This window comes from Myxine glutinosa, chromosome 9 (assembly GCF_964187855.1).
Source record: "Myxine glutinosa chromosome 9, kmMyxGlut1.1, whole genome shotgun sequence".
Lineage (NCBI taxonomy): Eukaryota > Metazoa > Chordata > Myxini > Myxiniformes > Myxinidae > Myxine > Myxine glutinosa.
This window is the reverse complement of record NC_136269.1, coordinates 22,011,177-22,025,018: the sequence shown is the minus strand read 5'-3', so window position 1 is coordinate 22,025,018 and position 13,842 is coordinate 22,011,177. Positions and strand designations below refer to the sequence as shown.

The following is a 13,842-nucleotide window of genomic DNA, read 5'->3' as shown; positions in this document are numbered from 1 at the left end:
CATTTTCAAATGTTTCGTAAAAATTTCTACAAGAAAATAAATAAATAAAACCATTTCCATTTTGACGTCATGGGGTGTTTGTTATATGTGATGGTGTGAGTCATCACTTTTTAACAAATCTCTTCCATTCGTTGGCGTGTTCACTCAGCATGCTGCATTGTGCGATGGCTGTGTAGGTAAAATGGGTGGTGAGTAGTTGAGCTGGTGCCAATGAAGGGAAAAACCTGCACAGAGAGGCGATTAAAGTGATGGAGGTGTGTGCTGTCCTCCCACTCTATTCCTATGAGCATCGTTGGCTGCAGGTGCAGTAATTGCAACGTGAAGCTTGATGCACATAGGATCTGCAAACTGGTATGATGACTGCTGGCATTGATGTCTGACGTGGACAAATATAATAAAAAATAACCACCTTCAGAGGCCATTTTCCCTCGCAAAGCGGGGGTTGGCCTTTTTCGGGAACCGTGGTTGTTGTTGTTTTTTTGGTCCCCTTTTTGAAGCAATCTTTTACGGCCGGATGCCCTTCCTGACGCCAACCCTTTTTGCCGCCTTTAACGACAAACGGAATTACCAGTGAACTGGTACTCAATTAGCCGACCTCGGAAGGATGACAGGCTGAGTCAACCCCCCTGGCGTTAATTCAGCGATCGACCGGGATTCGAACCCAGGATCCTAAGCCGGCACCCTAGCCGCTAGCCCAAGCTGTCTGCAAATGCTGCGCAGTGATGCCTAAATTGGTGCAACCACTGAGTTTAATGGGGACATTTAACCACGACGTAGCGCTGCCCAGATGGACCTGCAGGTGCGGTTTGATAAATCTGGGTGTCCTCAGAGCTTGAGCCTACAGAGGCTTCCCCGACAAGGCAGTGGGGGTCCATTACCCTGGACATAGGGCAGGGACGCCACTCTTTGAGGTAGCTGAAAACCAGCTACCCTGTTACCTGTGGATCGGTGACAAAAAATGTAATTGGATCCATTTTAAATTCAGGCTGTAAGAACCCTTTGGTGGACTGAGTTGTGGTCCAAAGACAGTAATTTATTGGGATGAACATACATCACATACTGGGTTTGAGTCATCAGGACGAATCCGGATGGGATTCCCGTTTCAGCTGCTACTTCTCTACCCTCAAACTCATCCAGGTGCAGCCAAATGGGCCTCAGAAAACGACTTCCAAGAGTTCACCTCCCCGTACACACAGGAAAAGGAGGAAATAAAAAAATTAAAAGTAACTTCAAAAAATGGTGTTATGTATTTGGTGAACATTATTTTACAGTGTGGTATTCAGTTTATCTGCACTTAATGAGGAAAAGAACAGTTGATGTGTTTTTCGTGTTCATTGAGCGACGTCTGCGGTTCGTTTCAATAACTCACGGTTATTCGTGCCGTTGCCATGACGCCGAGCGGCACAATTCTCCGACGTCCGCTGGGCACGACGTGATGACGTCACGATCACGCTTTTCTATTCCACGGACAACTCAACGCTCTGCCCTAAGGAAACTTTCGAAGCTGAAGTAAGTAAATCGTAAATGCTCAAGAGTTCGTCTTGTTATGGGGATGAGGGGCGTGTTCTGGGGGGAAAGGGGCATGTTCTGTGGGGCGATGAGCTTGTTCTGGGGGACAGGGGTGTGTTCTGGGGGGAAAGGGGCATGTTCTGGGGGACAGGGGCATGTTCTGGGGGACAGGGGTGTGTTCTGGGGGGAAAGGGGCATGTTCTGGGGGGAAAGGGGCATGTTCTGGGGGAAAGGGGCATGTTCTGTGGGGCGTGTTCTGGGGGGAAAGGGGCATGTTCTGTGGGGCGATGAGCTTGTTCTGGGGGACAGGGGCGTGTTCTGGGGGGGAAGGGGCATGTTCTGTGGGGCGATGAGCTTGTTCTGGGGGACAGGGGCGTGTTGTGGGGGGAAAGGGGCATGTTCTTTGGTGAGGGCGTGTTCTGGGGGGAAAGGGGCATGTTCTGTGGGGCGATGAGCTTGTTCTGGGGGAAAGGGGCATGTTCTGTGGGGCGTGTTCTGGGGGGAAAGGGGCATGTTCTGTGGGGCGATGAGCTTGTTCTGGGGGAAAGGGGCATGTTCTGGGGGGAAAGGGGCATGTTCTGTGGGGCGATGAGCTTGTTCTGGGGGAAAGGGGCATGTTCTGTGGGGCGATGAGCTTGTTCTGGGGGACAGGGGCGTGTTCTGGGGGGAAAGGGGCATGTTCTGGGGGAAAGGGGCGTGTTCTGTCGGGCGATGAGCTTGTTCTGGGGGAAAGGGGCATGTTCTGTCGGGCGATGAGCTTGTTCTGGGGGAAAGGGGCGTGTTCTGTGGGGCGATGAGCTTGTTCTGGGGGAAAGGGGCGTGTTCTGTCGGGCGATGAGCTTGTTGTGGGGGACTGGGGGGAAAGGGGCATGTTCTGTGGGGCGATGAGCTTGTTCTGGGGGACAGGGGCGTGTTCTGGGGGGAAAGGGGCATGTTCTTTGGTGAGGGCGTGTTCTGGGGGGAAAGGGGCATGTTCTGTGGGGCGATGAGCTTGTTCTGGGGGAAAGGGGCATGTTCTGTGCGGCGTGTTCTGGGGGGAAAGGGGCATGTTCTGTGGGGCGATGAGCTTGTTCTGGGGGAAAGGGGCATGTTCTGTGGGGCGATGAGCTTGTTCTGGGGGAAAGGGGCATGTTCTGTGGGGCGATGAGCTTGTTCTGGGGGACAGGGGCGTGTTCTGGGGGGAAAGGGGCATGTTCTGTGGGGCGATGAGCTTGTTCTGGGGGACAGGGGCGTGTTCTGGGGGGCAAGGGGCGTGTTCTGGGGGACAGGGGCGTGTTGCGAGGGGCGTGTTCTGTGGGACAGGGGCGTGTTCTGGGGGGCAGGGGCGTGTTCTGGGGGACGAGGGACGTTTTACGACTTACGTTACGGGGGATGATCACCTCAGGGAACTAAACCCGATCGTTTATTCGTTTCACACGACCTGGAAAGCGACACCAGCCCACGGAATGGCTCCATTCCCATTCGTGCATACGTGCTGGATTCCGATTTCTTTCCGGCGCGGCTTCGTCGGCGAGGCCGTTGCGATGCGTTAGCCTGGGAGGCGGGGGCATGGAGGGGCAGGAGGACGCAGCGCCGGTCGAGCCTCGGAAGCTCGACCTGTTGCGGGGGGACGAGTTGAGCAAACGGACCGCCCAGGCAGGTGTGGAGAGCGCGGATCCAGAGTCGCGTTCCGAAGAGCAAGAAGCGCACCGGAGCACCGTTGGAATGCGCATCGTGCCGGCGGACGCGGTTCAACTGTTACGTGACGAACGGGATTACAGAGGAAGAGCACAAGGCATGGCGCGTCTCAAGGCGTCCATTGTTGGCGCGTCTCCGCACGATCTCCTGCAGGAGGACTTGGACGAGCTCGTCGTGTTTGTTGGCACTTTACTGGACGACGAGCACTTCAAGGTGTCTCACGGCGCCTTGGAGCTCCTGGGTATTTTGGTAGTCAAGCTGGGAAGCGAGGCCGACGCGTACCTGCGACTAATTGTTGCGGCACTTTCAAAGGTCCTCGGCGAAAGCTTATGGGTAACGAAGCAACAGAGCATGAAGACCTTCGTCTCTCTGATGACCTGGGTCTCACCGATGCCCGTGCTGAAGCTCCTGTTCAACAATCTGAACGTAAACAAAAGTTATCAAGTGCGGAAAGAAATCTTGAACATCGTCATCGCCGCGCTCTTAACTTTCCCGAGTTACGACTTCGACCTGGTTCTGCTGTGTGACGTCATCGCGCCTTTCCTCGGGGACCCCAAGAGGAGGGTCCGTCACGCCGCCCTGGAGACCTTCGCCGTGCTCGCCTCGTCCATGGACACCTTGACCGCGCTGCACGGTGCCGTGCAAAAGGTGCAGCGAGGTGCGGACGGCGTGAGCGCCGCGGTGCAGGCGAGACTGGCGAGGAGGCGACTACCCAAGATGGCTCCTACGGGTCTCGTCGAATACGCTACTTCTCTGACGTCACCCGGGTCCGCTCAAAGTTGGTGCGGACCCGACGCCGATTGGGTCGCGTCGGCGGGAGCTCCGTCCGGGTCCAGTGCACGGACTTCTCGATCGGAACCGGGAATGAGCGCTGGAGTCGGTGATGCTGGGAAGTCCTCGGACTATAAACGTGTCGTCAGTGCTGGACGTCTGAACTGTCACTTTCCGTGGGAGGAACGTCATGACGTGTCTCCGTCGTCGATGGGATTCACGAGTCCAGGTTCGAAATCCAGCAGCGCTGCTCGGTTGTCCTGGGTGAGCATCCAAAGTTCGTGGTGCGAATCCCAACAAACCACGTTTTGCATTGTGCTCCTGAGCTCTCTACCCTGGGTTCGAATCCGGATCCGGCTATAAACTGTCATCCCGGTGTTTCACAGGTGTCAGGTGATTCATCGATGTGGTAGCCGGTAGCCGGTATTCCGGTATTCATCGATATTCATCCTGAACAAATTCCCAATTCCTTCTCCACCTAATATGTGCAATATGCACAAAATATGTGCAATATGTCACGCACAAGACGTGTGTGCACAACATATCACTGTACAGCATGTCACATGTTACATGTGTATATACAATACAACAAGCCAGGTGTTGGCTTAATGGTTAAGGTAGCTGGCTCGAGATCTCAGGGAAGTGCGTTCAAGCCCCCGTCATGCTGTTGAATTAACACCAGAATGAGCCATTCGAGCATCCCGTGTCGGAGTGGCGACCCGTCCAGGATTGTCCCCAATAGCCGAAGAAACTGCTTTGGCAGCCTTATGCATCTGAAGATGCAAAAATGAGTGGTCTTCTTCTTCTTCATACAATGCAACATGTGCACAACATGTATATAACGCATAAAAACGTGTGCGTACAATACTCAGCATATGATGTCACGCAAAATCAAAACGAAACGTGCCAAAGCAAAACCAAAGCCAAACGTGTATAAACCATACTTGTGCTTGTGTACATGTAAATCATGACCCATGAATGTGTGTGTGCTTGTTCATGTGTGCGTCACCATCACCAGTCCTCATCTTTCTCAGGCCATACTTTCACTCTGGTCCACCAAATGTCTGCCCCCCCCCCCCTTCCACTTGGGTCCGCCAAATGTCAGGCCCCCCTTCCAATCTGGTCCGCCAAATGTCAGGCCCTCCCATTCCACTCAGGTCCGCCAAATGTCAGGCCCTCCTTCCACTCGGGTCCACCAAATGTCAGGCCCTCCTTCCACTCGGGTCTGCCAAATGTCAGGCCCTCCTTCCACTCGGGTCTGCCAAATGTCAGGCCCTCCTTCCACTCGGGTCTGCCAAATGTCAGGCCCTCCTTCCACTCTGGTCTGCCAAATGTCAGGTCCTCCTTCCACTCGGGTCCGCCAAATGTCAGGCCCTCCTTCCACTTGGGTCCACCAAATGTCAGGCCCCCCCTTCCACTCTGGTCTGCCAAATCTCAGGCTCCCATTCCACTCAGGTCCACCAAATGTCAGCCCCCCCCCCCCTTCCACTCAGGTCTGCCAAATCTCAGCCCCTCCCCCCCCCCTCCCCCCCCCCCCCCCCGTTATCTCCATAATTTGGCTTTTAGAAGGTGAAACGGAGTCCTCCCAAGACTCGAAGTATCCACCCCTGCTCCAGTGAAGGATTGTGATTCAACGGCTAAGTTGCTAAGTTGTGAAATTGTGTTGTTCTCAGAGTTTTGTTCCAAGAGCTCTTTTTAGAATCGTCACTGAGCCCCATACAGCCTTCAGTTGTAGTTCATTTGTGGTAATATTCCCAAGGATGGTTTTTAAAATCTGTGAGGATCTTCTTTATAATTCCTGTTGCTCCAATTATAACTGGTACAATTTTGATGCTCTTCAGCTTCCAAGATCGCTTGACCTCATTTTTGAGGTCCTGGTATTTGGTCATTTTCTTGATTTCTGCGTTTTTTAGGCCAAAATCCCTGGGTACAGATATCTCAATCATCAATGCTGTCTTTTCCTTTTTGTTCCTGAGTACAATGTCCGGACGCAATGCTTTGTTTTCCATGTTCACGTTCGATGGAATCAACAGGTCGTATGTGAACATGACGTCCTCATTTTCAATGATTGTCCTTGATTCATGTTTCCATGAGTTTTCTGGTTCTGGGATGCTTAATTTTTTGCAGATATGCCAATGAATCACTTTGCATACTTTGTTGTGCCTTTGTGTGTAAAGTTGTTCTGATAATAGTTTGTGAACCAAACACCATTTTGTGAGCTAGATTTCAGTTAACATTTTAATTGACCCTTGTTCTGATATAGATTGACAATAACAGAACTTGCAGTATGTGTAAGTAAATACATCTGTTACTTTGTGAATCAAAGCACTTTTACCAAAGCAAAATGCACGAAATAATAAATAGTGCTGGAGCGAGGGGTATTTCATGATGCAGTCTGATAATATACAGTATATGTTCAGGGATTTGAGTCTTTGGCAGATCTGTGATCGATTAGACTCTTGAAATTGCAATTCAGGTCACAGCTCCATTTAAATTACTAATGTACATGTAATTGACTCCAAGTCTCCTTATGAGAAACGATGTTAGGTTATACCTTGTAGACTAGGATGCATAATTGCATCATTGTGCAAGAAAGAGAAGGTGACGAACTCTTATGTACTCAAACCAGATCATATCAGGAAGATGCTCTGCTCCACACAGGTAAAAATTCTGTTACTGCGCTAACTTGTGAACCAGTGATGGGATTTTGACCAAACTTGGTACAAGTATATACCCTCGGACCCCACTTCGCAGGGGATACGTTCCTGGAAAATCCACGAATAGGGAAACCCGTGAATAGCAGGGCATTGTTTCAATGGAGAAAGGGAAGATATGTTTCCAAGTCACGAAAATCTGTGAATAGAGAGGACCAAATGCGAATAGAGTCGAAATCCACGAATGGCGAGGCAAATCCCACGAAGTCGACAATAATCCGCAAAGGTTCTGACATCAACCAGATGCAAAGGTTCTGACGCAAAGGTTCTACCGCCTCTGACATCAACTCATCCTGGGAATTCTTTCAAAGTAAATTGCTCTCTCTCATGCACAGATTTATACCATCTCGTCTTCAGTTGTCATACCCTTCCTCCCGTCCATGGTACACGGAATCTTGTGGTGAGGCTGTTGCCCTGAAACAACTTGCTTTTGTCTCCTGGAAAGCAAATCCAACGGAAGGAAATCTCATTTCCTTTCACAAAGCCCGAAACAAGTGTGTGTCCACCCTCAGGAGAGCCAGGAAACAATATCTCACCATTCTCAAGACCGAACTTTCTTATCTGTCTCCCTCTTCCAAATCCTGGTGGCGTCTGGTCAAATCTGTTTCTGGTGTTTGTTCCCCCTCCATCCCCTCCCTCACCTCAAACGGCTTAACGGCTGACTCCGCACGTGAAAAAGCTGAATGCCTCAACTCTGTGTTTGCCTCTAAATCTTGTGTCCCAAACCCATCCCTCTCTGTACCCACCGTACCCAGTCGTACCCAGCTGCTCCTGGACTCTGTGTCCTTTCCTCCTGACAAGGTGGAAAAGTTTCTGTCAACCCTCGACTCTGATTCTGCAACTGGTCCTGACGGCATCAGCCCACGGGTCCTAAAATCATGTTCTTCTGCTCTTTCACTCCCTCTTTCTGTTCTCTTCACCCTCTCTTTTGCTCAAGGTCATCTGCCATCTGCTTGGAAATCAGCCAACATCACCGCTTTGCACAAAAAAGGTGCAAAAACAGATCCCAGCAACTACAGACCAATCAGCCTTCTCCCAATTATCAGCAAAGTCATGGAATCCATCATTGCTTCAGATATTAAATCTTTCCTCTTCTCCAATGGCTTGATCTCTGATCATCAATTTGGTTTCAGACCTGGTCACTCTACTCTGGACATGCTGCTTCTGCTTTCTCAACAATGGATGGAGGTCCTCAACGCCAAACAGGAAATTAGAGCTGTCTCCCTTGACATTTCACGTGCCTTCGATACGGTCTGGCACCCTGCTCTGCTCTCCAAACTCTCCTCCTTTGGTATCCATGGAAATCTCCATGCATGGCTGGCGGACTTCCTCTCTGGTCGTAGTCAACGTGTGGCCCTGAATGGGTTTCTCTCATCTCCTCTTCCTGTTCAGGCTGGAGTTCCCCAAGGTAGTGTTCTGGGCCCTGTGCTTTTTCTGGTCTTCATCAATGATCTCTCTGACTCTCTTGAAAATCCTCTCTATCTCTTTGCTGACGACTCTACTCTCTGTCGCTCCATTCCTCATCCCTCAGATCGGCAGTCTGCAGCTTCCTCACTCTCTGCAGACCTGGACAAAATCACAGACTGGTCAAACAAGTGGAACATGTCTTTCAATCCTGACAAATCTCACATTCTTACAATGTCTCTCCGAAAGGACCGACTGGACAACCCTCCCATCTACTTTCTCAACAATCCTCTCCAAGAAGTTCTGTCGCTCAAGCTTTTGGGTCTCACTATCTGCCATGATCTTTCTTGGGAAAACCACATTTCCAAGCTGGCCTCCAAAGCCAGTCGCCGACTGGGCATCCTCCGTCGTGCGAAGTCCTTCCTTGGCACACCTGAGCTCCTCACCACATACAAGGCTTTCATCCGCAGCTCAATGGAATACTGTTCCCCCCTCTGGGCTGGTGCTCCTGCCTCACACCTGGCTCGGCTTCACGCTGTTGAATCCAAAGCTTTCAGAATCATTGGAATCTCCCGCGATGAAGCTATCTCTGAGGGCCTTTCACTCACTCACCGCAGGCAGGTAGGTGGTCTTTCTGTCTTCTACCGACTCCTCTCCGGCCTTGCTCCCCCAGCTCTCTCTGTGCTCTGTCCCCCCAATATTCCTTCAGGTCGCACAAGATCTGCCTGCAACCCTCTTATGGTTAAACTGCCAAAGTCTAGGCTCTCTGCTCACCTTCACTCTTTCATTCCCCTTTTCTCCCGCCTCTGGAACAAACTCCCCCACTCCCTTCAATCCCACTCCTCCCTCCAGGTCTTTAAAACAGCTGTTCACCACCATCTCTTATCTTCCCCCATCGAAAACCTTGATCTTTTCTACCCCCGGTAATTCACCCCAGAGTCCTTGCAGTGTTCATATGTTTTAATCCTCTCCCACCTCCCCCCAAGTCCTCCCGATGTCCCTGCTCTCAAATGTTGTGTTTGTGTCCTTCCCCTTCTTCCCCCTCTCTTTTGTGTCCTCCCCCCTCTCTCCCCATCTTGTCTGCCGCTCCCCTTGTTTTTTGTGTTTTGTGTGTCGGTTTGTCTTTTTGTGTGATTAATGTTTGCTCTTTCACGAGCCTCGATCTTGTATACAAAAAAAAAAAAAAAAAAAAAAAAAAAAAAAAAAAAAAAAAAAAAAAAAAAAAAAAAAAAAAAAAAAAAAAAAAAAAAAAAGGTTTTATAAATAACATATGTGAAGCTAACGGCCCACATCTTTTTTTTGCGCCCCTCAAAAACCGTGAATTAGCGGAACACGGCAGCGAATAGGAAAAAAACCCCCACGAATTCACGGAACATGGCCGCGAATAGGAAAGAAAACTGTGAATTCGCGGAACACGGCCGCAAATAGGAAAAAAAAAAACGTGAATTCGCAGAACACGGCCACGAATAGGGGAAAAAACCATGAATTTGCAGAACACGGCCACAAATAGGAAAAAAACCCATGAATTCACAGAACACGGCTGCGAATAGGAAAAAAAAAACGCAAATTCATGGAACACGGCCGTGAATAGGAAAAAAAAACGCGAATTCACGGAACACGGCCGCGAATAGGAAAAAAACCATGAATTCGCGGAACACGGCCGCGAATAGGAATAACACCAAATATTCGCAGGACACTTTTCCGTGAATAGAGAAACAGGTCGCATTTTATCACCCGTGAATAGCGGACCATGAATTCGCGGAACACGGCCGCGAATAGGAATAACACCAAATATTCGCAGGACACTTTTCCGTGAATAGAGAAACATCGCATTTTATCACCCCTTGAATAGCGGACCATGAATTCGCGGAACACGGCCGCGAATAGGAATAACACCAAATATTCGTAGGACACTTTTCCGTGAATAGAGAAACAGGTCGCATTTTATCACCCGTGAATAGCGGACCATGAATTCGCGGAACACGGCCGCGAATAGGAATAACACCAAATATTCGCAGGACACTTTTCCGTGAATAGAGAAACAGGTCGCATTTTATCACCCGTGAATAGCGGACCATGAATTCGCGGAACACGGCCGCGAATAGGAATAACACCAAATATTCGCAGGACACTTTTCCGTGAATAGAGAAACAGGTCGCATTTTATCACCCGTGAATAGCGGAACCGCGAATAGCGGGGTCCGACAGTATTATGATGCAAATATGTACTGATTAGATTTTGACATCAAGAGGTCAGAGGTCATGTCAGCTAAAAATTTGATACTTGGGAACAGCTGAATGGATTGGAATCAAACTTGGTGCATGTATGGATAAACCTTCTTCAGTGTGTCATTCTATGATAGATTATTTGTTACTAAAAGGTCAAGGGTCAGAGGTTACATTAAAACTCCTGTTAATGTGATACCATTGGCTATGGGATTTGACCTAAACTATGTACATGTACCATGATACACATGTACAGATTAGATATTGAGGTCAAATGGTCTTGAGGTTTTAGGTTAAAGTTAGAGTAAGCAAAGACTTAATGTGAGGAGGCATATTGGTCGTGAAATCGCGACGTCAAATTATATCTCGTATTTTATAACTTTTCACCCTCAAATATATAAAGCTCATATTTATTATGTCTGCATGTAGAAATGCACCCAGTGTGCGCTCATAGTCTGCAAACATGCCCCACTAGAAAATCGTCCAAATACAGATGAGTTTGCTCAAATGGATTGTCAAAAACATCAAAAGAAAAAATCATTCAATTAGTTCTTGCATTTTTGCATCACCGTGGTGGTGAAATACACCACCTAGGGGTGCCGCAAATAATGATGGATAGAGACGCTCAGCTAGGCAAGGCTTGCTTGGGACCTACCGCCTTGGAACAGTGAGGTACCACGGGGATTTATCCAAGGAACACAACCGCCAAACTTCTAGTTTATCAAATAGGGTGGCTTCGTGAAGGCAGAGGTTTTATTGTGTGTGTGTAGGTGAGGGGGGGAGAGGGGGTGGAATATGCTTTTGATTACGAGATTCTGCATCACATACCTTGGACATTGGGAATCATTTTGTGTCATTCCTACAGGTGTCTCGGTCTTCCAGTGACAGATCACTCCTTTCTAACACGGATGGAAGTTGGCAAACTGTAGAAGAGGAGGTTATTCCATTAACCCCTGCCATGGTTGAATGCATTACACCTGTGGTGTACCATCGGGGTGAGGGTAAGCTGACTGCCGTCATTAATTTATGAACATTGATGTTGTTTTATTTATATTAAAGCAATTCACTCATGAAGACAATTGTGTTGTGGATATTGCTGTGTGTTTATCATCCGTGATTTAAACCGATAGCTCTACAAACATCATTTGTTTTTTACAATTTAAAGTAGAAGTACACTAAAACTTTAAAAAAAATTAGGATTACTATTTATAATTATGACTCAATTTTGTGCCATTTATCAGTAATGCCAAACCAACTTGTGCTAAATTGGAGCTAGAAGAGGGCAAAAATAGAATGGCAAAATGCATGATAATTTCAACTGGGAACGAGGCACCTGGTCCTCAATTTTTGATTTAGCAAAGGTACCATCTAGATTCTAGAGCCTTAGGTTTCCAATTTACTCCCGTACAAGAACATCAGGTATGGCACAATAATTCGGGCCCATCGAGGTGTGGCTTCACCCAAGATCATTTGTAGGGACAAAGTTGAGGGCAGAGGCAACATGGTAATAGGCCTTGTAGCAAGTTAATGTGCCATTACTGCTGTCCGTTGGTGGTACAGCGGAGTTCACAGTAATCATTACATTGTAATTGATAATTACTTGCAATGTAATACTTGTAATACTTTTAATGTTGGTAATATGAGATTTGTAACTGAAGATAGGCTTGATTTGTCGTCTATTTGCAGAAGGGGATTTGCCTTCGGTAGTGCAGAAATCGTCACGGGCTCGTTCAACCACGTCCACAGAAGGTTTTATGAAACCCGTGCTTCCAAGTGTGATGGGCCTCCATGCGGACACGCGGGATACTCCTCCTTGCAAAGAAACCACCACACTTAAAAAAATCCCTGTTTACTCTCAACACAGATCAAGCAAAGAATCACCAAACAGCAAAGTTCGTTTTCCCATTGATAAATCCTTCTTTCGTTGTTGCAGTTTAAACTTTTAACTTGAGCTGGGACATCTAAACATCTTTTACGGCCATGAAACATTTACGAGTTGATAAAAGTTTCAGTAGTCAATTTTATTTCGTCTTGCGGAAGAACTTGTAGATGTATCACATGCAGATTCCGGGGGAATTAGGAGATACAAGAATACTTTAAAATGTTTGTCAACAATGGCTAGTGTTTCTGCTTGATCTCTTTTTCAGATTTTGTATTGTGTTGACATGAGCAGTTCATTCATGAAACGATGCATGGGTCCATGATTCAAATTGACATTGGCTTGTATGATTATGCGTTGGTGTGCTTACATTGGTATTCCCATCTGAGCGTTTTACTTGTGATGTTGGGATTCCAGGTTCAAATTCCATTTACTGTGTTGATTTGTCCATTGTTTCCTAATTATTTCTAGTAAAAGTACATGGGGAGTTCAAAGAGTTATATAACCTAGAAGCTCACAATAGTCCAGATGCACTAGCTTTTTGGTTTTCGACATCAAGGTACACATATGTATGGAGGAAGTACCACCTTTAGAGGCCATTTTTTCCCCGCAGGGAAGGGTTTTGCCTTTTTCAGGCACCTTGGTCCCCTTTTTGAAGCAATGTATTACAGCCGGATGCCCTTCCTGCCACCAACCCTGTTAGTCGCCTCTTGTGACACACAGGGAATTACCACTGAACTGATACTCAATTAGCCGACCACGGAAGGATGACAGGCTGAGTCAACTCCCCGGCGTTAATTCAGCGATCGACCGGGATTCGAACCCAGGATCCTATGATCCCAAGCCGGCACCCTAACCGCTAAGCCAACATTGGCTTGTGTATTTAGGAAGAAGATAGTCTTGCACAGGAAGGCTGGTGTTAATCTGCGAAGATGGACAGGTATAACTGTAGATGGAATAAACAGAACGTTGATTGAGGTATGCTAACTAACCACCGTGGGAAGCAAGGAGAAGCTGATGTTTTGTGTTGGTCTTTGCTTCCCACGTCAGCTCTCCTTGCTTCCCACGGTTGTTAGCATACATACCTCGATCAATCTGTTGTTGATTTAATCTGTTGTTGTGACAATGTTGTTTGTAGAATGCTTTGAACGGCACACGTACACAGATGACTCCTAACATGATTGTTTTGCATTTGGTATATGTACACGCTCCTCCATAAGCTGACCCACACTGGAAATTAATTTTTAAAATATACGGTACTGAAGGTAAAAACGTGGCCAATTTTTGATGACTTGGAGCACCTAATTTTGGATCGGATCACTTTATTTGACGGTTCGACTTTATCTCGGTAGGATGCTACAATTAATCAGGGTAATTTGTTTGTGTGATGTCATTTGTTTCCAGGATATTATTTTGCCGAGGAGCCCTGGACATTTTCCTGCAAAGACGCTTGCTAAATGTTTCGTGCCTGGAAATGAACCTCAAGGAGGTGAAGAACTAACAAATGGTGCAAGCTCAAATCTTTCTACCAAGAAAGATGTCTGTGCACTGAATGGCAAGTGCATTGATATCCATCCTCCCACTGTCCGATCCTCTGCTTTGGCTATGCAAAGGTAATTGAATAGGCATGTGATTTTTTTAATGATGTAGATTATAATTGATG

The 13,842-nt window shown here is 47.7% G+C and overlaps 2 protein-coding genes across 2 annotated transcripts in view; one reads left to right on the top strand and one right to left on the bottom strand.

Annotated features, from left to right (window-relative positions):
- MRPL49 (mitochondrial ribosomal protein L49) overlaps window positions 1-13,842 on the bottom strand; it is a 195,079-nt gene that overhangs the window by 13,753 nt on the left and 167,484 nt on the right. The window lies entirely within an intron of this gene.
- The window catches only part of TOGARAM1 (TOG array regulator of axonemal microtubules 1), a 64,903-nt gene continuing 53,904 nt past the window's right edge, over window positions 2,844-13,842 (top strand). The window contains exons 1-4 of the mRNA XM_068129492.2: window positions 2,844-4,221; window positions 11,166-11,301; window positions 11,987-12,192; window positions 13,584-13,792. Coding sequence (XP_067985593.2) covers window positions 3,058-4,221; window positions 11,166-11,301; window positions 11,987-12,192; window positions 13,584-13,792 — 1,715 coding nt within the window. The 5' untranslated portion in view covers window positions 2,844-3,057. The remainder of the gene's footprint in view (window positions 4,222-11,165; window positions 11,302-11,986; window positions 12,193-13,583; window positions 13,793-13,842) is intronic.